Here is a 22,960-nt window from a genome sequence, read left to right as displayed (position 1 = left end):
ATTCAAAATTCTTATTCTAAAAGCTTGGAAATATAAATATGTACAAAATTTAGAAGATCCATGTTATAAGGATCACAGGACAACTGGGGAAGAATTCGATATAGACGGCTGTCCCAACACGAACACAACCATAGCACGAACAAACATATAGCACATTCACACATAGCAAACACGGGACGTAGGCAACCTTTAGCCAAGGTAACAAAGATACTAGGAGAGGGACTCCGAGTCAGGTGATCGAAACCGACTCGGAAGAACAATCCTATAGAATACACTAGGAAATAAATACCCCGTCAAAAATTCATTTAAAATTTTTGATCGAAATTCTGTTTAAATTTAAAAAACAAAGCAACATATCTGGGGGACTCAGTGAAACATAAAAACACTTTTATTCTTTGGCTAGGTGGAGGGGGGGCATGTGTCTGGTGCCCAAATAAAAAAGAGGTCAACGCTAGAATTTGAACTCAGCCTTTCAATTACTGTTTCTAAATCCAATACGTTCATACATTATGCTCCTCAATATGCGCTCTATTTGGTTAAATTCGAATGTCTTCCCTTATCGTCGTCTAAGCCCCAGCTGGCAACAATATTTATTTATTAAGTTACTATGCCTCGTATACGGTGATACATTCAAATTTCGAAATTCTACGATTGATCATAGTCGATAGACGCTTACAAACATGACATTACAATGACCGGCCCCTAGCTGGAGACATTCATAACAATAAATTTGATGTGGTTTGGAAAACTCCGGAACTTATCGAAGTTTGTGTTCCAATTGTAATTCCCGCGTTTATCAGCTTGGAGGTAAAAGAACTATACACGAGTTTTGTTTAAAATTCATTGTTCAAATTAGGAATACATCGATGCTGTCGGTACTTTTTTTTTAAGTTAAGAACACATCGATGCTGTTATTACGTTTTTTTTTGTGTGCGTGCATGTGAGATATGTAATGTAGCAGCTGTGTTGTGATTTGAACTATGCATAGTTCCTATAATTACAAGACTTCGAAACTCTGTCAACAGTAGTCCTACAACGTAAGACATTTTTTATGATTGCAGTCATTATTGCTCAGATACTTGAGTGAAGAAAATAATGTTAGTGGCCATTGAAAGAGGTGACATTCTAAGGTTTTTGTACACTTGTTTAAACCGTGAAAAACTTTTTAAAGTATGCCTGTTTTTCATCTAACCAAATCAGAATGGAAGGCAGTTTCTAAAGGGTTTCTTAACCTTAGCAGTTTTATCATTTTAGCAGTTATCTGCCAGTTGCTTAGCAGTGCCTGCAAAAACCAAGACTGTCAATCAGTTGAGGCCCCGAGTGGTCTAAAGCGCTTACTGTTATGGATCACTACCATATTAGTACTAATATTAGTACCCTTACTCGTACCTCGTGGACAGGGTACTAACATGAGCATATACGTGTTAATGGAGCAAGCCGGGTGTGATTCACACCCGGCACTCTTTTAGCCTAATAATAACACTTTAAACATAGTCCTTCCATATAATCCAATAAATTGAGTAGTCCTCTTATTTAATACCGGAAGTATCGAAAATCATTGTAGAAATAGTTGTAAAATCTCGTTTACCTTTTTTAGCCGATATTTTCGTTTAGATCGTCCGCCATATTATTTCAAATAATGATTACTTCCGTTCTCAGCCTCGTTTATTTGTGTGCCATATAAGGACATTGATGCCATATTTGGAAATGTAAACAAATCGTAGTAAAAATTTGGCGTCGTTTGGTTCAGAAATTCTGCGCATTAAAAGTAAACACGTTTATCAGCAACTTTGAAATTCCACCAAGAAGCGATTATTCGCACTTAATTGATAATAATATAGCCTAGAATATCCAAAATATGGTCTGGCAAGCCTTACGTAGAAAAGGGGTCACGGCGAGAGTCTCGTGTTATCTGTCATGGCGGACAGGATACGGTTAGAGTAACCATGCCAATTTATTTTATCGTGTAAGGGCTTAATAAATTCAAAATAAGCCAAACTTCTTTCACAACATGATTATACCTATGTAGTTGATTTCTACACTGTTTGTTTTTCTGACTTTAGTGATCATTTTTGTTGCTCCATTACATGATATGGGATCAGTTCGTAGCATCAACCACAACAAATCAAGTTGAGGCTACGACATCGTAGCTACTACCATATCACCTCTACCTGCGTGGGTTCGAGTCTCGGGCATGGCCAATATGGGTATGTGAGAAAGCTTGCAGGTAGCTTCTCGTTGGTTGTTGGTCCTATCCGGTGGTTTTCCTGGGTTCTTCCTCCACCATTAATACTGGTCGGCATGTATAGCCTATCTTGTGCTGAAAAATGGTGTTAAACCCTACAACAACACCAAATGTCGATCAGTTTGTTTACATAAAGTTACATGACTAATTCTTAAGCAGTTCTTTAGTTATTTAAGTCTTGCCAGTAAATAAACAGTTTTTAATCAGTTATTTTACCCCAGCTGCTTAGAACATCAGCATTAATAATCAGTGTGGAGCTTTTAAATGCAACCTGCCAAAAGTCTGCTTAAATAACTTCAGACTGCTAAAATAACTTACAAACTGCAATAATAACTTTTGCTACACTAGACTTCAAGGAAAGCTGCATAGCAAATAAAACAAGACTGTATGATGTCCAGTTGCACAGAGTGAACCTATAAAAAAGCATCCCATGTAAAAATAAAATGTCAGTTAAATTTCATTAGTATTTTTTTTTAAGTATAAATTGAAATATGTCAGATTCTTTCAAGTGTTTCACTGAAATTTCAGTAGTGTTTGTCTGGCATTTCAAAATGGTTTTAAATGAAATATTTAAGAAATATATAGCATTTTATTGACCTCAGTAATGTTTCTGTTAATGAATGAGATACATGACATAGTGGTCTTTTGCTGTATACCAGACTTCCAGATGTGCACACTCTGGGACTGATGCCATTGTGATTGCTTGAAAGAGCTCGCTGAAAGCAGGCATGACAGACATTGCTCATTATATAGATTGATTTTGCTCACAATTCTAACACAACCAGTATGGGTGAAGCGATACACCTGTGCTGCATATTGATACAATTCACAATACACAGCCTGCAATACAATACATATCGATACACATATGAACTTGATAGTCTTTCCATTTTCGGAAGGTAGGTGGTGCTTCTTTATATATGTTGACATACTGGTTGTATTTCAACTATGCAGATTATAGATAGAGATATAGTTGTCATATATTTGTATGCAATTCTCATCGATGACAAGAGAACAAAAAAACTTTCAGACAGACTACTGTTGGTTGTCAGTGAGTTTTATTCAGCGTTTTAGGCCATTTAATGGTGGCTCTCTTTAACTCACTTTAGTCACCAGGCCCTTTGTTTTGCATGGCATGAATGCTTTGAAGACATCTTATTACCAATTTCATGTCTCACTTAAACTTCGAAGACATTATGATGTTATCTTCAAAACAAGTAATAAAGCAATTTCCTCGTGCAAAGAAAATCTCACCTAGAACAAGTCTGGGCATGGGAATGAGGATGAATACCAACAAAATCTATCACGTTGTACTTTCTGCAGATGCAAAAGATTGAGCTGCTTAAAATCTGCCCCCCTTGCTGATTCTGTGCTAACTTTATTCCATCAACTCCTGCACATTCACTGGTTAAATATCTTTGCAAAAAAAAGAAATTCCAACTTTGTTCCCCATGTACAATTTAAGGAGAGATGCTGCTGCCAGGATTTTATCTTGAGGGACACTTCACCCTTTGTCACCGAAAGAAGGGGAGAGTAGAAAAAGGAGGAGGCGGACGAAATGGTCATAGTTCAGTATTTACATAACACTTCAATATCTCTCTTTCTTTCTGCGGTTTTATTTTTAAAGAACTCTTATGAAATCAAAGTCTTTAAAAGATGTCATCTCATGTTGTATAAGTATTAATCTGTTCATTATTTCTGAGTATACTGTTCCTTATCTGTGTATGAATATTTTTCTGTGCTTCCTTCTGAAGGGCATATGCATAGTTTGCTTTGTCAGCTTGAAGATGTTGGGGAACTGATCTTTGTGGCTGTTATTTGCAGTTTTCCAGAGCTCACAGATATTGTATTTTGGATACATCTGCTCCAAAATAGGATTTTTCATTAACATAAACTAACTTTCTTATATCATTAGTTTACTAATTACCTTGCCAGATTTCTTACCTGTTTCATAATGCCGTATTAGGATTTTTAGTCCGTCAATGCCATAGTCTGGTTGTGCAGACAGGTATTCAAATAAATATCTTTATTTCTTAATTTCATTTTTTTTCTTCATCTTTATTTATTCAGTTCATTTTAACCCTGATATGGATATATGATTTTGTAGCATAAAATCGATTGATTAAAAAAATGAAAATTGCATTCTACTTTTAAATTGTCTATATTTTAAATATGCTCAATATTCTGTCCTTACTACATTTAATTTCCAAATACCGCTGAAAGGGAGATTGACCATCATGCTGTCAATTTTTGTCTATTGAGCATGTACAGCTGACTCATATTTAACACCATTTGGGGGCTCAGAATCACTCTCTGGTATCTCCATTATCAATTATCCAATATGTTTCATAATTTTACAAATTGTTGGCATAATGACTATCACCAGCCAGTATTTGCTGAACAAAAACGTAATTAACCAAGCTGGGAATCAGACATTTTGGGTTTACCAAGTAGCCTGTATTCTAAACAAGCATTTGTAAAATATCCTTCATGGAAGGTTCAAACTGCACCATAATGCTTATTCCGGGGCACAATGTGCCAATCAAATTTACTTTAACAACCAGTTGTGTCATGTTTGAAGAATCCAGATTTGCAAACAGCAGCCTACCTGAAAAACAGATGTCACGACAAGAACCATTAAACAAAATTTTATACTTCATCGAGCACATTGTACAAATTCTGGATGATTTGTCCAATCACACACCCTGACAGCATCTTTAAGTACTACATATCAATGACTTCTGTGAGAAATTTGTTGCTTTGCTAGTACTTCCTGTTTGTCATGCAGGGAATAGGCTTCACTAACTCCTGACTGGTAGTTATGTATTAACATGGACTGGAACAAGCAGTAACCACCAGTGAGATTTCACTATGTGACACTGGTAGTGCTGCTTTCAAATTGACAAAAGTAGACAAGATGAAATTCATCATAGAAACGTCACATAAAAGTGGTTATTAAATGAGGAGTAATGACACGTTTGGATTCTAACTATATGCTGAATATGCTGCGGGGTTAAGCATGGAACGGTGTGGTGGTGGTCAGATTACGAAATACGTAACTGAGTTAATTTGCAGACGGTGAGTGGCTATTCCAAAATAGTCTTTTTTGTTTCTAATAATAAAAATGAGTGCCTCGTACTGCAAATGCTGTTTCAGATGAATTCTGCATTTAAAAAATAACAAACTAATAGTAATTCTGCTGAAGACTAAAATATCTTGCATACGGTATTCCTTTGTATTGATTCTCCATCTCTTGTATCGATATGTGTATTGTTACAGAAAAAGTATCAATGAATTGTTTCACCCCTAACAACCTGAGTATTTTAGTATTACAAGCATCACTGACAACTGATTTTTTTATAAATACTGACTGTGTGCTTGAAATGAGAAAATAAGAATCACCTTATTTTGTTTATGCTGTGCTATTAAACTCGGGGTGGGGGTGGGGAATGCTAAACATTTTAATACATGTAAACCAGTTTCCATATGGTACGTTGATGGTGTCATTGACACTGTGCTTGCTTTGTTTTGTTTTACTTTGAGATTGATGAAATGGTAATAAAAGCAGTTTGTTACATTGAAGATGTAAAAAATAAAGGCTTGAAATTATGCTACAACTGAAATAATAATATATTCCAGGCATTGATTTATTGTATTTAATGATTCACATCTTGTTTTTCAAATGTATAGAAATTATTCTTATTTTGTATCTGAATACTAATTAGTGAATTGTTTCACAAAACATTGCTGCCATTTATAAGTTACTTCTCAAATAAAAGTGCAGATGACCATTGGAAACCAGTTAATATTTAATACTGCTAGTTTATACTGACATCCTTGGGCCAGAGGTAATATTGTTGAGATAAGTGGATGTCAGTATTGAGGAGGAGACTTTTTAAAAAAATTAACATACAAGTAAAATTTTTACGGGTGACCTGTTGTGAGTGAGCAGGATTTACACTGAGAAAATACACAATGGATATTGTTATCAAATGAAGACAAAACTAGCTTGAAGTGCACTTGTATTGGGACAATTTGCATTTGTGTTACTGTTGCATAATAAATCCGTAATGTATTAAGTAGTGTACATGTAAATGTAAAATCCATGAATTAGAATGTAGGTCACATGTTAGAAGATTCATAAATTGGTCAAATCGTTAGAATACACAATATAAGCATATAAAGTAAAAGAAATGGTAGTCCTTGTTTGATCTATATCTCATTGTCAACAAACACGTTTCAGTAACAGTTAGCAACTATATTTATTATTGCCAGTAGCAAATGATTGTTGTGATACGTTACATGTACTTAAATTGACCTAGATTTTGGTCTGCATAAGACTTCAATCATCCTGCTAAGGCTACCAATGGGGATGAGGCTATGCTTAGGGAAAAGAGAAACTAACAAATGAAAATGTTTCACAAACAACTTTGTGAGATGCCCCAACTTCACCTTCTGGCCAGACAAGAATATTGTAGTTTTGTTTTCCTGCAAAAAAATGGAAACTTTCTCAGCACAGTAAACATATCCAATCATTGATCACTTTGGTCAGATTCCATTGCTTTTCATCCGAATTTGGTGCTGACTTCTTTGAAGGATGCATTGTTTTTATTGAAGATTGTATCTGGCTTGTTTATTGAAGATTGTATCTGGCTTGTTTTGTTAATGTGATGGCAACATTATGTAATTGTAAAATATATGTCGGAATGGCAGCTTGTTAGCATAAACGATTGGAGATGGCTGTATATGACTAGTAATGTTTTAATGCAGGGCACTTAAATCCATTTCAGTTTAAATTAATGTTCAATTAGATTTGGAAGAATCAACATATATGTATATATATATCTTTGTCACTCATATAGCTGAAAATATTCTTTCAATGGATTTTCCTTAATAAGTACTTTGACTACTTAGAGCACTTTGTGTTATTAGCAGTATTTACCAGGAACCAATTTTAGTGATCATAGTTGTCTAATGAAATGTGGTTTAAACCAGCAGTTGAATCTGTTTTAAATAATTTCTCCATTTAATAATTTGTGCTGCATTTTTCTGTACGTTAATGATATATTTTTAGGTTTATCAAAATCCATTTCATTACACATTGGCATTTGATTGTTGTTGTTGTTATTGTTGTAGGGTTTAATGCCATTTTTCAGCACACGATGGGCTATGCATGGCAGCCAGTATTAATGGTGGAAGAAGAACCCGGGAAATCCCCGGAAAGGACCACCGACCCTCGAGAAGCTACTGGCAAGCTTTCTCACATACCCACATTGGCCGAATCTGAGACTCAAACCCAGGCAGACAGAGGTGAGATGGCAGTGATCCCTAACGGAGAGTGCTTCAGACCACTCGGCCACTCGAGGCCCCCTTTATTGTTATGTATATGTATTATTCATCTTTCATAATTATGGTTTGTAAAGTTAGATGAATAATATGGTTATGATAATACTAGAGTACACCACTCCCTCGATAACTCGCGCACATCGGGGTCCAGAAACATCGACCGCATTATAAGTGAGGCGCGAGTTATCGAGGGACCTATAAAATAAGCCCAAAACCAATAAAGTGACGACATAACGGAAAAATGGGGGGAGGGGGTAGGCAGATTATACTGTTGAATACTCACTTTATAATCGTTTTGAGATTAACTGTGAATAAATATCTCTTCATAACGGTGTACTTTGTTATTTCCTCATAGGACAACATTAATTTCAGGATAAATTACAGTATATTGATGCGATCATCGAAAACATTATTCCACGTGGTTTCCGTTTGCTTAACATATGTACCACGTTACACATTGTGTACTACGTCACTAATTTTTATGTTGAATTGGATACATTCTAGTTTTATTGTTTGATCCAAATTAGACGTTTTTTATATACAAAAGATCGACTCTTTTCGAGAAACAATGTCGATCGAACGATAGATATATAGATTTGAATGCGATAGAAGTAAAATGGAAAACAAAAAAAACAAGGGTTAATCAGTACTAACATATTTAATTGGTCTACAAATTTAAAACAACGTAAATTAGAACAAGTTAATTCTTGCCGTTTGTGCCACGCTTGACAAATATCAATTCACTTTTTGAAAAAATCAGTTAATTTTTTGTGTGTGTGTTACTCCTTGGTTTCTCTGCCGCCGAGCAAAATCCCTCAGATTTCTCAACTGCATGAGCTTTACGTAGTCAACATTTTGGGTCTCCAGCCACCTTACGGCAGTATCAAAATATTGTGGGGTGCAACATCTGCGTCTGCATCACTTTCAACACTTGTGTTACTCCATTTAGAATCGTCTTCTGCTGCAAATTTGTTCGTTATGGATTTAAAAATAGTTTCATTTGACATGTATTCGGCTGTGGGGCAATCATTGTCAGCACAATCCACCAGACTGTTCATTTACAGTATACTGACAACTATTTATCATAAAAACTTACATAATATACGATATCTTTGAACAGAGGTCTCGCTAGGATTTTAAAACTGGGTCTTTCTGCCTCTGAATTCAATCACTAAATATCAGTACATTTTCTCACTCGGCCACCAGTGAAAGCCTTTGAACTAGCCGCCTAGCTGTTGCATCATGTTCTTTTTTTTTTAATGTACTCTTATAAAATGGCAACAGTACATCAAAGAGTCTTTCAGTCGCTGAATTCTGTCATTGTAAATATCAACACAGTTAACTGATCAACACATTTTCCCACAAAGCAGGTGGCTGAAACAGGACCGGCAAATCTTTGAATTTTCCCGCGCACCTATTACATGCGTACGGAGGACTCCCGCCTCAGTGATTTTCTGCGTCCCAGATCAAAAATTGGCATCCAAATATGGGTAATTAAGCGTTTTCGAGATCTCTGAAATTAATTCTTCTTTAGAACTTGCAAATTTCAAAATATGAATTATATTTTTACGGGCATTAATCACCATTTTCGATGATAAAACGAGCAATGTATCAAGGTTTAATTTATCAATTCTTATCGTAATTTTTTCATGTTCAGCATATTTTAAAGATATTTTATATACATTTTCTCTGGAAAAAATCGGGAGCCAAGAGGGACACCACGTTATAAGCGGGATCGCGAGTTATCCGGGCGCGAGTTATCGAGGGAGCGGTGTATGTGTAGTGTGTAGTTGATATGTTCTCATGTAATTATAATTATTCTTTCTGAAAAAAACAAAACAGAATTAAATGTTGGGGACCGTTCCATTGGCCTAGTGGTTAGAACATCTGCCTGTGTGCAGGAGGTCGCAGATTTCGAACCCAGGCCAAGTCATACCAAAGACTTATAAAAATGTTACAAACAGCTGTCTCACTTGACGCTTAGCATTAAGAGGTTAGTGCTAGGACTGGTCGGCCTGGTGTCAGGATAATGTGACTGGGTGGGACATCATGCTACATGTCTGTGGCATGATGCCTCAGTGCTAGACATCACTATAATCTGCCACACTGCAGACGTCGTAGCAATATGACTGAAATTGTTAAAGCTATGTTAAAAATCCAATTTACACACACACACACACACACATAATTATCTTGCGATATTTATTTGGTATACAGCAGATGTACTGGCCATTTAATTTGGGGTGGATGGGGGTGTGAGTGGAAATATTTTCTTTTAGAAAATGAATGGGCCAGTAACTTGTAATTTGCTAAATTGATGTATACATTGTAACATAAAAACTGTAACTAAATTGGGATGATTAAGCTTTTACTATAGCTGACACTGTAAAAGAGATTGTGTTGACATTAGTGAGCCTGTTGATACAAATAGGAAGTGTTGATCCTAGAGTCTACAGTTTTCTAGATATACTAATGATATAAAAGACAGGGAAACTTTGGGATGCCAACGCAAGATATTTATCATCTGAACGGTTGATGTGTCGTTAGTGAGTTGGATTTCCCTTTTTGGAAGTGCAAACAAGCCAGACTGGATGGATGGATGGATAGATAATGACCAAACCTGTGTAAAATGTATTATTGAGTGGAATATGTCGCAAATAAATTGACAAATTACAATTCATTCTAATTAAATCCATTAAAATCCAAAATGCTTGTCATTTTGAATCCATTTGTATGATAAATCCATTAATTCAATTATAGGTCACATCCTGGTTTAAAAATAGTTTACTATGATCCAATGACCAATATCCCACATTATGTTAATTCTGCACACCTTACAAATTATGAAAGTTAAATCCTAATGTTTGTGATTCACAGTATCCTACAATCTGAATGTCAGTATTTAATGCATCCTCATTGATAAAGATCCTTAGTTGTCTGGTTGCTGTAAATATCTCTATTTCATTTGCCTCACTTTGTTATGCAGGTGCTTAGGCTCAGTAAGTAACGCTTTAATCATAGTCTGTAATCTTTTAAAGGATGCAGCTGAACACATCATTTGTATGGCAAGATCACAGGGATTTTAAATAACCACCATCTGTTACTCAGCAAGTATAAAAACACAATGAAATGCTTATCATGTGTGGAAACAAAGAGGGTGCTGCCTTTATAAGCTGAGGGATTAAGGTCAAAGAATTGCTAGAAGATGTAGAACTCTACTTGGCACTAACATGTATTAAAACTTTGTTGCCTGATTAAAAGGAATGTCAACTTTAAAACAAATTTAATGCTGCCTTTACAAGCCAAGGGTTGTGGACTTGCATGGAAAATGGAAGCAATATACTTGTTACAAAATAGACGTGATAAATAATATTGAAAGACTTTGCTTTACTATGGGTAGGGGTTATCCATTTAGTATGTATGCAGAAATCTGGCAAAGCTCGACCCCTCCCTATACACATGCATACTTTTTTACACCCCCCACCTGCATACGTAACACGCTTCATGCACCCTACTCCCCACCACCCTGAATTCTATAGGATGGCCTATATTTAATCTATGCAGAAACCATAAAGGATTACTAATATTAACATGTTTAATAAAACAGATAGTCCACCGATGTTGAATGTCTGGTGGCTTCAAAGAAATAAGCTGCGTAACTTTAAACAGTTTGTCTAGTGTCCACTAAAATTCAAACACAGACTAAACAGGTTACATATTAGACAAATTATTATCGAGGTTTCACCCACCCACCCCATAGGCAAGTGTAAGTATTTGGGTTACTCCTCCACCATGCGTACGTACTAAAAGAACTTCCCTGTACTATTTAATTTACCCAAAATATTTTCAAATTATTAAAATCCAAATAACTGTAGATACAAATATTGTGTATTGAATACTATAATGAAATGGATAAACAGAGTTCCTACCATGTACACATTTTTGAATGGGATTAGTGGCATGAAACATAAAAATATAAACCAAACTGACATTTTTGTGTTCTGTGACTTTTTTTGTAAATTGTATTTATAAAACAACCCCTGCTCTTCATGAATCAAATTTTCAGTAAAGAAGCATTGAATTAAATGTGAGTACATTGCGACCCCACTATAGCAACGTTAAAACACGAATTCGGCTATAACACGGTTGCTGTGTGGCTCCCAAAATTTTATAAACATGTATTTTTCTTGTACTCGAAAAAAATCTTTCTTAAAAGTGTGAAAAAAACCCTAAAAAGTTTATCATTTTGGGGAAGAAATTGCACATGAATAATACAAGACAATCATGGCATAGCTCCTGAAATTTTATGTGTTTTTCTTGTACATGAAAAAATAGTTTTTTCTTCTTAAAAGTATGAAAAATAAAATGTAAAAATTTAGTCTAGGAGCACGTAGGGTTTCGCCAATGTCACAAAGTACGATTTTATTTTCCTTATTGGTGGCAAAATATACCATTTGGCGATTTCTTTTATTGGGACATTATTGTCTGTTTAAATTTGTATATAAAACCATTGGTATAGGGTGGAGAAATTCAAAGGCCACATGAAAAACCATATCGACAAACCATCTTAACAGCGAATTGTTATATAATATCTGCTTATGTTGACATCGAGCACGAGTACTGTATGTTGTGAGATATCCACTTTTTTGTTGTTGACATTTCTGGTAGCGGAGATCAACAAGACGTGGCATTATCTCAAAATCTATCTTTCATCCTTATTTTGGCCACTTCCTAATAATTAATATATTTACATATACTGACATTTGTATGTGGATGGTAAGTAAAATTCCTCTTCTTTCCACTCAGAATTAAATCCTTCAGAACACCCACATTTTCCATACTAATCCTTGTCATCAGACCAGAACACCTGCATCTCTATCGACCGTTGTTATATTTCTGACACATGAATGGAAGGCAGCATCACTCCATTACCACAAATGTAGAAAGAAACAACATCTTACTTGTTGGTCTATTTAATAGGCAGGGAGGAACTTTACAATCGACCAAACAACGGCCAATTCCTTTTTTAAAAATGTGCCCAGATAAAATAGTTTGCTGAAATTTCAAAGAAAACATTACCTTTGAAGCACCGACTGTTATGAAAGCATACTAAGCAAATGGAAAAAAGTCAGTCTCAATCATGCAATACATTTATTTGACGTTGCCACCACAATAAGAAACGGGCATTTGTTTAGTTCTCCAAAGCTGGCATTTAGTGGAGACTTCAATAATGCATGCACCTTTCATCGAAGAAAGCAGACTACAATCTTGAATAAAGCAAAGAATCTTTCTTCAAAGATGACATTACCAAACTTAAATAAAAGCAATGGAATCTGATGGATTTGTTCATATTCCAACATGACTGGAACACGTTTACTGTGCCGTGAAAGTTTCCTTTTTGCAGGGAAAAGGTTTGTGCTTACGAACAATACCAATGGTGGCTTAAGCACAAACTAACTTTTACCGACTTGGGACATACTGAAAAGTAAATGTGCTTCATCATTCATTACTTGATTTTGCGTTGCTTATCCACTGAATTCAGGCTATATGACCTGTGACAAAATTATTGAATATTTTAAATTTGTGTGAGTTTTTTAAATGGAATTACTTGTATTGTGGATTCAATGTATGTGATGAGATTCACGGGTGGGTACATGATGTTGATACTCTATTCATGCTATACATGAGACATGTATATATAAACAGTATACACATACATGTACCAATCCGTAGTTCTCTAAATAAAGTAAAATATATGCCTTCTCTGTTTTCACTGCGGGTGCATTTTCCATTTAATATGCATCAATTTAAGATGGTAACTGCCAATGAAGCACATATTTTACCACCCGCAGTTGGGGTACATGCATCATTTTCTTAGCTAACTGACCTGGTTGCTTATAACACATTTTGGTCTCTATCTCAGTTGGGTTCTGTGGCTCCCAACTACCGTGTTTTAGCGGGGTCACACTATATACTATATCGAAACATTTTTATATTTGAAACTATTTATGTTTAGTTAGATAATTTGTAGCTGGACTATGTTATATTGAAGTACTATACTTTTTTTAAAACTTTTGCAGGCTTCTGGAGCTGGAACATATACAAGAAAATAATGAGAAATATCTATTTTTGTGGCAGTATTCGTGCAGGCCGTCAAGATGTTGAACTGTATGGTCGAATTATAGAACAGCTGCAAGCTTATGGCACAGTTCTTACAGAACATGTTGGTATCAAGGAAATTGAAATATGTAGGTAGAATACTAAGGATATGAACTTTAAATGAACTTAAGCATTGATGGAAAGGGGCACTAAAAAAAAATAAAACACTGGAAACAAAACCAGTCGACAGTACACACTTTTAGTCATATTTAGTCAGTTTTGCCATATAGCCATTATTGTGCTGATATGTCATGAAACACTAATTTTTATTTAGAAATATATTATTTTTTAAAACAGGATTTGTAGATATTCATGGCTTTGCATTTTCACTTAACTCAAAGAAAACATTTTTTTAGACACAGGCCCCTGGCTGGTAACTTAAATAAACTCACAAGCCCAGACTGAAATTCCACATGCCTGGACTCCAATTGCCCAAAAGTTCTTCTTTTTTAATACTGTCTCACAATGTTGCGGTTTGAAGGTAATGCAAGTGTCATTACTATTCATCGCTACACTGGCGTGCTTCACAAAGTAAATCTCTGTTCTGAAATTTATTTTTGTTGGGCTTTGCTGATAGCTAACCTAAATCAGCTTAAAAAATGAATGCACTGATGTAATGTTAGATTTTCCTGTCAGCCTATGAAAGTATATTTTAAACAATTAAATGAAAATGATCTTTCTTTTGGTGTAATTTTTCATGCAAATAGTAAATCTTTAGTTTACCTTGGTAAATGACCTGCTCAGAATTGTTTTCTTTCCTGTATATATCAAACAGCACCATTATTGACTCGAGTAGAAGAGATTTGCCTTTACCATTTGTTTTGCTTGTAAATGACAAGACATAGTTACCATTTTTGTAGTAATAATGGCAGGGTCAACAATTTTGAATTTTCTATGCTAAAGTGATTTAAATTCTCATATCTTTTACCTCATTTGTTATATTCAAAGAAAACGTTGGTGTAATATTACCATTCGCCTCAGGATGGTAATCTAATATGCAAATATTTTGTACTATATGATTAAGTTGGTAATCTAATATGCAAAGATCTCCTGTATGGCCAGTTTTTAAGTAGAAAGATCCGTCATCAGAATATTGTTCACAGTGTGTGTGTCACTGTTCACTTATACAAACAAGATGCCATGATCTGCTGAATACCTGTTTTGACTACTGGTTTTTTATTTTCCGCTATATGTACTGGATATATTGGTACCTATTCATCCATTGGTCATGTTCTGTGGCTAAATATCATGTTAAATCTCATCCATTGCAGATTGTTTTTCACCTGATAACTTTGGAAGAATGTGTTGCAACTAAATTTGGTATGTGGCTGTATTTAGATCCTGTTCAGTTTTCACTCGACTTTGGCTGTACAGTAAGAATCTATAGGTTAAGTTTCTACTGGGGATTATGTCCCTTGTTTGATGTAGAATGTGACCATTACATAATTTTGATGGTGTCATATATGGACACATTTTTATTAAGAAGATTATAGTATTTGTTCCAGACTGAAACATTATCAGTTGTGTATTGGCTTGTGTAAAAGCTGTTTGCTAAATGAATGTTGGGGCTTAGTGCTAAGCTACTATTTACCCAAACATTTATTTCCACAATCATTTATTTTGGTTATATCTTTTGTCCTACAACAGGGCTGTACAAATATATCTTTGTAACATTCATCATTTAAAAAGCAAGGCTGGTGTGTTTTTAGAATGTTGTAGTAATTATTTACATGTTAGACAGTTATGGGACTTGTAATTACTCTAGACAGGTGTTTGATCATTCAACTAAAATAACCAGAGAAAATATGTCATGAGTAAGCGGCAAGATCCACTGCATGATACTCCACATTTAGACTGGTTCTCCAAATCATACTGGAAATCATGTCTGCTTAGAAGCAATTCTGGGTAATCAGTCCATGCTATTAATTTCATTGATGTAAGCAACAGTCAAGTTGTTAAGCAGCCAGGGTCAGATGTGGACAAACAATGTACTCCGCATAATCCAGACCTGCCAACCCTTACAATTTTGTCACAAGTCTTACGAAAATTACCCTTAAAATACAGACTTTTGGAATAAAAGGAAAAACTTAGGAAATATGATTGTTACGGTAAAAATCCTGATATCGGGCTTGTCTGTGTTTAATTTGGATCAGGGTTTCACATTAGCTTTAGTGGAATTAGTTAGAGAACCAGACTTTCTTTAAAGTTGTACCTCAGACACTTTAAATTGCATGTATTTGTCCAGGTGAAGCATCTGCATGATCAAATTGTTGATTATAGAATTTGTTAAAAATGGCATACAGTTACTGATACATGTTAAATACAAAAGGAGTAACTAAGCCTCTTGAGAAAGCTTTAATAATGAGTGCAGCAGAATAAAAAGAAATATCTAGATTGTTCTGAGTAAAAGCAGGAAGGGCCACAATTACATTTATTGGGCATCGTGTGTCAGTTTGAGTATGTCGCATGGCGGGAGATATGAGCTAAGAAAAAATTCCAAGAATTATGCCAAGTTGAGAGATTGCAGCAAGCTATTGAGCTGCATAGGGTTTGGAACTGAAGTTTGTGCAAGTACATGTATACTAGAGGTTAATAAGGTATATGTGTATTTTACAAACTTTTCAGATGAACATGATGCTTCCATCGATGCATCAATTTGGAATACCGAACTTTCTAAATACATATTTTTGAACTTGACAATAATGGTGTGTGATACTTTGTTATACCTTACTGAATACTGGTCAGACTTTGGAAGAAAATCAGCTGCCTTACTGGGATGATCTTGTAAGGGTTGGCAGGTCCGATAATCCGTTATAAATTCCCCTTTTATATTTCTCTGTGGATGAGGGAAATAAAAGAAAGCATTCTTTACAAGTAATGAGTAAATTTAATCTTTTTATAACAGCACACATGTACTGATTTTTACTTGTGAGCAAATACACTTGCCTAAGATCAAATGTTTTCAGCAAGGCACTTTGCCTGCTAAGACATTACACTAGCCTTGAGACATTGCACTAGCCATGAGACATTGCACTAGCCATGAGCTTTGGGTGATCAAATTTGTCCAGTTCTGTTGTTGTTGTAGAGTTTAACGCCATTTTTCAGCACACACTAGGCTATACATGGCAGTCAGTATTAATGGTGGAGGAAGAACCTGGAAAATCCCCGGAAAGAACCACCAACCCTCGAGAAGCTACTGGCAAGCTTTCTCACATAGCCACATTGTCCGAATCTGAGATTCGAACCCATGCAGGCAGAGGTGAGATGGCAGTGATCCGTAATGGAGAGCGCTTTAGACCACTCAGCCACTCTGGGCCCCCTGTCCAGTTCTGTACAGTATTTAAAAAAATGATGTTTTGTTTTGTCATCATCGGTACTTCTAGGGTATAGACAACTTTATCAGCTTGACCCAACAGATCATATTACATCCATAACCTAATAGTCGCATTGGTTCAGTGGTAAGCATAGCTGATCACAATCAAACGGGTTTGGGTTTGAATCTTAGAATGGACAAGTTTAGGTCAGCTACTAGTGTTGTTTGGCACTTTACTCCATTTGCCTCAGCACTAAATAACTATTTATATTTTATGCCATAAAGCACTAAACCAAAATATTCATAGCCAGTGAAAATGGGAAGGTAACATTATTTTTTTTTCTATATAGTTCTTGTGTAGTTCTTTTATGTAATAGTGAATTCTTTTGATATCAATCCTTATGTAGTTCTTTTTCCATAATTGTAAAAAAAAAAATTATCAGTTCTTGTGGAGTTCGATTTATGTAATTCTAAATTCTTTTAACATCAATACTTATGTAGTTCTATTTTCATAATATTTTGAAAAAATGTATCACCAGTTCTTGTGTAGTTCTTTTATGTAATTCTAAATTCTTTTTTATCAGTTTTTGTGTAAATTCTTTCGACATCAGTTCTTGTTTAGTTCTTTAAATTATTATAAACTCTTTAGACATCTGTTTGTTTGTATATAGAATAGATTTTCAGCTGATTTATTGATTTTTGCAGCTGAGAGAAATTTGGATGACAAGTTTATTCATGACCGTGACATAGAATGGCTTGAAAGTTGCGATGGTAAGGCATTATTCTTAGTGAACCAAGCTCCTATCCATGGATTTGTTGAGTTCTTCTACCTAATAGAAAATTTATCAGTATGTTTGATTATTAAATATGCAAGATTGAATAATTGTTCCTATTAGGAGTTGAAAATGTGCTGACATCCAAAAGGACAACAAATGATTTTTGGCATGATGTTTTACTGGCTTGGAAGCTGTTAATAGAGAAAAATGTGCCCTGGACAGGAGATCTTATGAAAATAAGTTTATCGTCTTAGATCTATATCAGACCAGTCTAAACTTTAGAAGGTCTGGTGAATAAGTTTATGGTCTTAGATCTATATCATACCATTCTAAACTGTACAAGTCTGGTGAATGAGTTTATGGTCTTAGATCTATATCAGACATGTCTAAACTGTACAAGGTCTGGTGAATGAGTTTATGGTCTTAGATCTTTATCAGACCAGTCTAAACTGTACAAGGTCTGGTGAATGAGTTTATGGTCTTAGATCTATATCATACCAGTCTAAACTGTACAAGGTCTGGTGAATGAGTTTATGGTCTTAGATCTATATCAGACCGGTCTAAAGTGTACAAGGTCTGTTGAATGAGTTTATGGTCTTAGATCTATATCAGACCAGTCTAAACTGTACAAAATCTGGTGGATGAGTTTATGGTCTTAGATCTATATCAGACATGTCTAAACTGTACAAGGTCTGGTGAATAAGTTTATGGTCTTAGATCTTTAACTAGGCTCATATCTAAAGGTACTTTAATTAGACTCATATCTAATGGTACTTTAACAAGGTCATATCTAAAGATACTTTAATTAGGCTCATATCTTAAGCTGTAATGATTACTGCATGGTTAACTAGGCTCATATCTAAAGGTACTTTAACTAGACTGATATCGATGGTACTTTAATTAGGCTCATATCTAATGGTACTTTAACTAGGCTCATATCTAAAGGTACTTTAACTAGGCTCATATCTAATGGTACTTTAACTAGGCTCATATCTAAAGGTACTTTAATTAGGCTCATATCTAAAGGTACTTTAATTAGGCTCATATCTAAAGGTACTTTAACTAGGCTCATATCTAAAGGTACTTTAATTAGGCTCATATCTAAAGGTATTTTAACTAGGCTGATATCTAAATGTACTTTAATTAGGCTCATATCTTAATCTGTAATGATTACTACATGGTTAACTAGGCTCATATCTAAATGTACTTTAATTAGGCTCATATCTAAAGGTACATTAATTAGACTCATATCTAAAGGTACTTTAATTAGGCTCATATTTAAAGGTACTTTATTAGGCTCATATCTAAAGGTATTTTAACTAGGCTCATATCTAATGGTACTTTTAACTAGGCTCATATCTAAAGGTACTTTAATTAGGCTCATATCTTAAGCTGTAATGATTACTGCATGGTTAACTAGGCTCAAATCTAAAGGTACTTTAATTAGGCTCATATCTAAAGGTACTTTAATTAGGCTCATATCTAAAGGTACTTTAACTAGGCTCATATCCAATGGTACTTTAACTAGGCTCATATCTAAAGGTACTTTAACTAGGCTCATATCCAATGGTACTTTAACTAGGCTCATATCTAAAGGTACTTTAAGGTACTTTAATTAGGCTCATATCTAAAGGTACTTTAATTAGGCCCATATCTAAAGGTACTTTAACTAGGCTCATATCTAATGGTACTTTAACTAGGCTCATATCTAAATGTACTTTAATTAGGCTCATATCTTAAGCTGTAATGCTTACTACATGGTTAACTAGGCTCATATCTAAATGTACTTTAATTAGGCTCATATCTTAAGCTGTAATGATTACTACATGGTTAACTAGGCTCATATCTAAATGTACTTTAATTAGGCTCATATCTAAAGGTACTTTAATTAGACTCATATCTAAAGGTACTTTAATTAGGCTCATATTTAAAGGTACTTTAATTAGGCTCATATCTAAAGGTGTTTTAACTAGGCTCATATGTAATGGTACTTTAACTAGGCTCATATCTAAAGGTACTTTAATTAGGCTCATATCTTAAGCTGTAATGATTATTGCATGGTTAACTAGGCTCAAATCTAAAGGTACTTTAGTTAGGCTCATATCTAAAGGTACTTTAATTAGGCTCATATCTAAAGGTACTTTAACTAGGCTCATATCGATGGTACTTTAATTAGGCTCATATCTAAAGCTACTTTAATTAGGCTCATATCTAAAGGTACTTTAATTAGGCTCATATCTAAAGCTGTAATGATTACTACATGGTTAACTAGGCTCATATCTAAATATGTAGTGATAACTACTTTGATAAGTCATTATTAGTGAGAATCACATACAGGTGGCTAAAGAACCAGGGAAATGTACTAACTTTGTTTGGAAAAAAAAAGCAAACAGGAAATAAATATGTAAGCTTTTGGCCCAAAGAAAACATTTGAAGTACATGCCAACGATTTTTTTAAATGTATTTGGTCAGCATAATGTCACTTACTGGCATTTCTAGCTCAAAAATTTGATTCTTTTGTTCATGATCAAATTTAAACAAATCAGGACATACAATTCCAGTTGAGCCCCACCTATCCAGCTTCTAGCATTGGTATTTGTTAACAACCTAGTTACCATCATAGTCAAGTAGAACCTGTCTTGAAATTCCACTCCTTTGGCCAAAAAGTAGTGTCTCAAGACAGGTGGTCTCTCATAGGATGTAATAGTATATAAGATTTTTAAAAATGTGTTTCTTCTTCGGATACGTTATCCAGTGATAATACCTTAGGAGAACTACCACTACCTAGGAAATCCAGCCCTCCCAGATATTACTTTTAGCTAAAGGGAGCTAAAAGTTGTCTGCTAACCTATTTGGCGGTTGTGCAGAGTGATCTCCCCATACATATAAGATTAGGCGCCACAGTGAAAGAATATCCCAGTTATTACTTTCACTCATGCCAAGAAACATGCTCTTGCCATGAGAGACCTTGCAAATGCCAGAAGCCGTGTGTAAGTTGGAAGAGTTTTTCACTTATAAGCAAAGTATACTCCTATATTTCTAACTTTACAAGTTGCCACACTTTGTTCTTGTCACACATTTAGGTACTTACATGTGGAGCCTAAGCGACTTCACAGTCAGTTCGTGCTTTACTTATTTATTTATATGTGCAAGTCTTTTGTGCTCAAGTAACTCATATGTGTAATTCCTTTACAAATGGGTACATATTGGCGAGTTCCTACATTTCTTTATTTCTTCCATTCTGGTCAGAAAAGTGCAGTTAATAATACATGGTTTGTTCAGTCACCTCCTGCGCATGCATATTTCTATAGGTGACCCTTGCATCATGTATAAACTTTAAATCATATTATCAGCACTTCGTTGCTTGTACATATAGTCCATGCTACTTCACAAGTTAGGTTACATTATTTACATGTAAGCATGTCTCTATGTTCTGAAGAACTGATTATATTTATATATGTATAATTCCGTCCTTTCTTATATATAGAGGTGAGTTATATTTAGTCTTGGAACACCATGCTTCAGTGATTCTACAGGCCATCCTTGACCTTACATGTAAGTATTGTAATTGAAATCATCTGCTTTTACTTTTTCCAGGTAACCCTCATTTGGTATAGCTATGTGCCCACATAGTATACAAACATCACATGTGTAGGCACACAGGTTTATAAACCGGTGGTATTGTCATATTTTACCTGTATGCTTTCTTGCTTTATTCGACTTGTCAATTTCTGGCTCACCCTTTTAATGATTTAGCTCTACACGGACATTGTGTTCTCAGACAGGTACAGGGCTACAGCTTTATCAGTTTTGCTCTATTTTGTCTTAAAGATTATAACTATGGGCAAAGCAAAAACAACATACAGCTCAGATCGAAGACATCACTAGTCTGCATGCTGATTTTGTCCTCAGTGTGAATCTTATGGGGACAAGGGAGATAATTCAACTTATCCTTTAGCTATGAAGTGCTGGACATTGACATTCTCATAAACAACTCTGGCATCCAAGTCACCACCACAGTACTCATCATTTTTGGAACTATCTTGCCTCCTTGGGGTTCTACTTGATTCCTCCTCAGATTGGGACAGAGCTAACAAACAGCCAAATTCCCTCTCATTCAGCAGACATATGGACAGGTTACATGGATAAAATATACCAAAACCCATCCCAACTGATGATCCTAATGATAATCTCCTCACTCTGATGGCCTATTTCCATTGTGACTGGCATAGGCCATATACTGGGGATAACGAAGGGCCAAACATCAATATTATGGGCTCAAACAGTAACAGCCAAAGCTTCCATTACGTTGAACCCAACTTTTGCAGACATGTGCAGGGACCAGTCTAACTCGTACCACCTTATGATACTCATTCAGCATGATACCATGAGTAGATCCTCTCACCTCCACAGATGTAGCATCACAATATCTATTAACTCTGCCATGAGAAGAGCCTCTTTACTCGGCAACTGTCATGAAGTCACAGTTTCTAATTGAGGGCATTCTACAAGCTAAGTGAGCCACAGTCCTTGTCCCTCTTCGCCAGATAAGTCTCATGCATTACAGGGAACTGTAGCCTCATTCCACACAATTAAGATGATGTTGGTTGTTCTACAATTACCATCATCCATTCTACCTCACAGAAGGGCACAGTAAGATTCTGCCTTCCAAACCACCATTGAGGATGTTTTTCTACTCCTGGAGCTTTGTCCTCCGACGATGACTCCATCAACATCATGCACCAGCTCTCCAGAATTTCTTGACCTCATGACAAATGGAAGGTTCTGACTTCAGTTATGTTCACAGACTGGGAGAGTTAAATACTTTCTGGTCCGCCTTCATCATTATTTCGTCAGCAGTTCTAACATTTGCACTCCCACCAGCTTTTCATTCAAAATCCCAGCATTGACAGTTCTCTTGCTGCGTTGTGGATGACATAGCCACACTCCATATGTATGGATTGGATGGCCTTTGTTCACACTGCGTAGTTAGTGAGCAGTATCATTACCTTGACTTTGTGGTTTGACTTTTGTTTTCCCAGGCTATCTTCCAGCCAATGGAATATAGTTTATCTTCTCCCAATCAGAATACCTTAGGGCATGCATGGGAGTTGGTCTCAA

At 35.4% G+C, this 22,960-nt stretch overlaps 1 protein-coding gene across 2 annotated transcripts in view; it reads left to right on the top strand.

Annotated features, from left to right (window-relative positions):
• The first annotated feature begins 681 nt into the window (after positions 1-681).
• The window catches only part of LOC149798938 (5-hydroxymethyl-dUMP N-hydrolase-like), a 32,604-nt gene continuing 10,325 nt past the window's right edge, over positions 682-22,960 (top strand). The window contains exons 1-3 of one of the 2 annotated variants that reach the window (XM_089957853.1): positions 682-807; positions 13,672-13,839; positions 17,769-17,834. In XM_089957853.1, coding sequence (XP_089813979.1) covers positions 13,704-13,839; positions 17,769-17,834 — 202 coding nt within the window. In that variant the 5' untranslated portion in view covers positions 682-807; positions 13,672-13,703. The other variant, XM_089957854.1, reaches the window with a different exon arrangement.

Source organism: Sinohyriopsis cumingii, chromosome 5 (genome assembly GCF_028554795.1).
Source record: "Sinohyriopsis cumingii isolate HCF-2022 chromosome 5, ASM2855479v2, whole genome shotgun sequence".
NCBI classification, from domain to species: Eukaryota; Metazoa; Mollusca; class Bivalvia; order Unionida; family Unionidae; genus Sinohyriopsis; species Sinohyriopsis cumingii.
The sequence above is the reverse complement of the archived record's forward strand: the minus strand, read 5'-3'. Positions and strand labels throughout refer to the sequence as shown.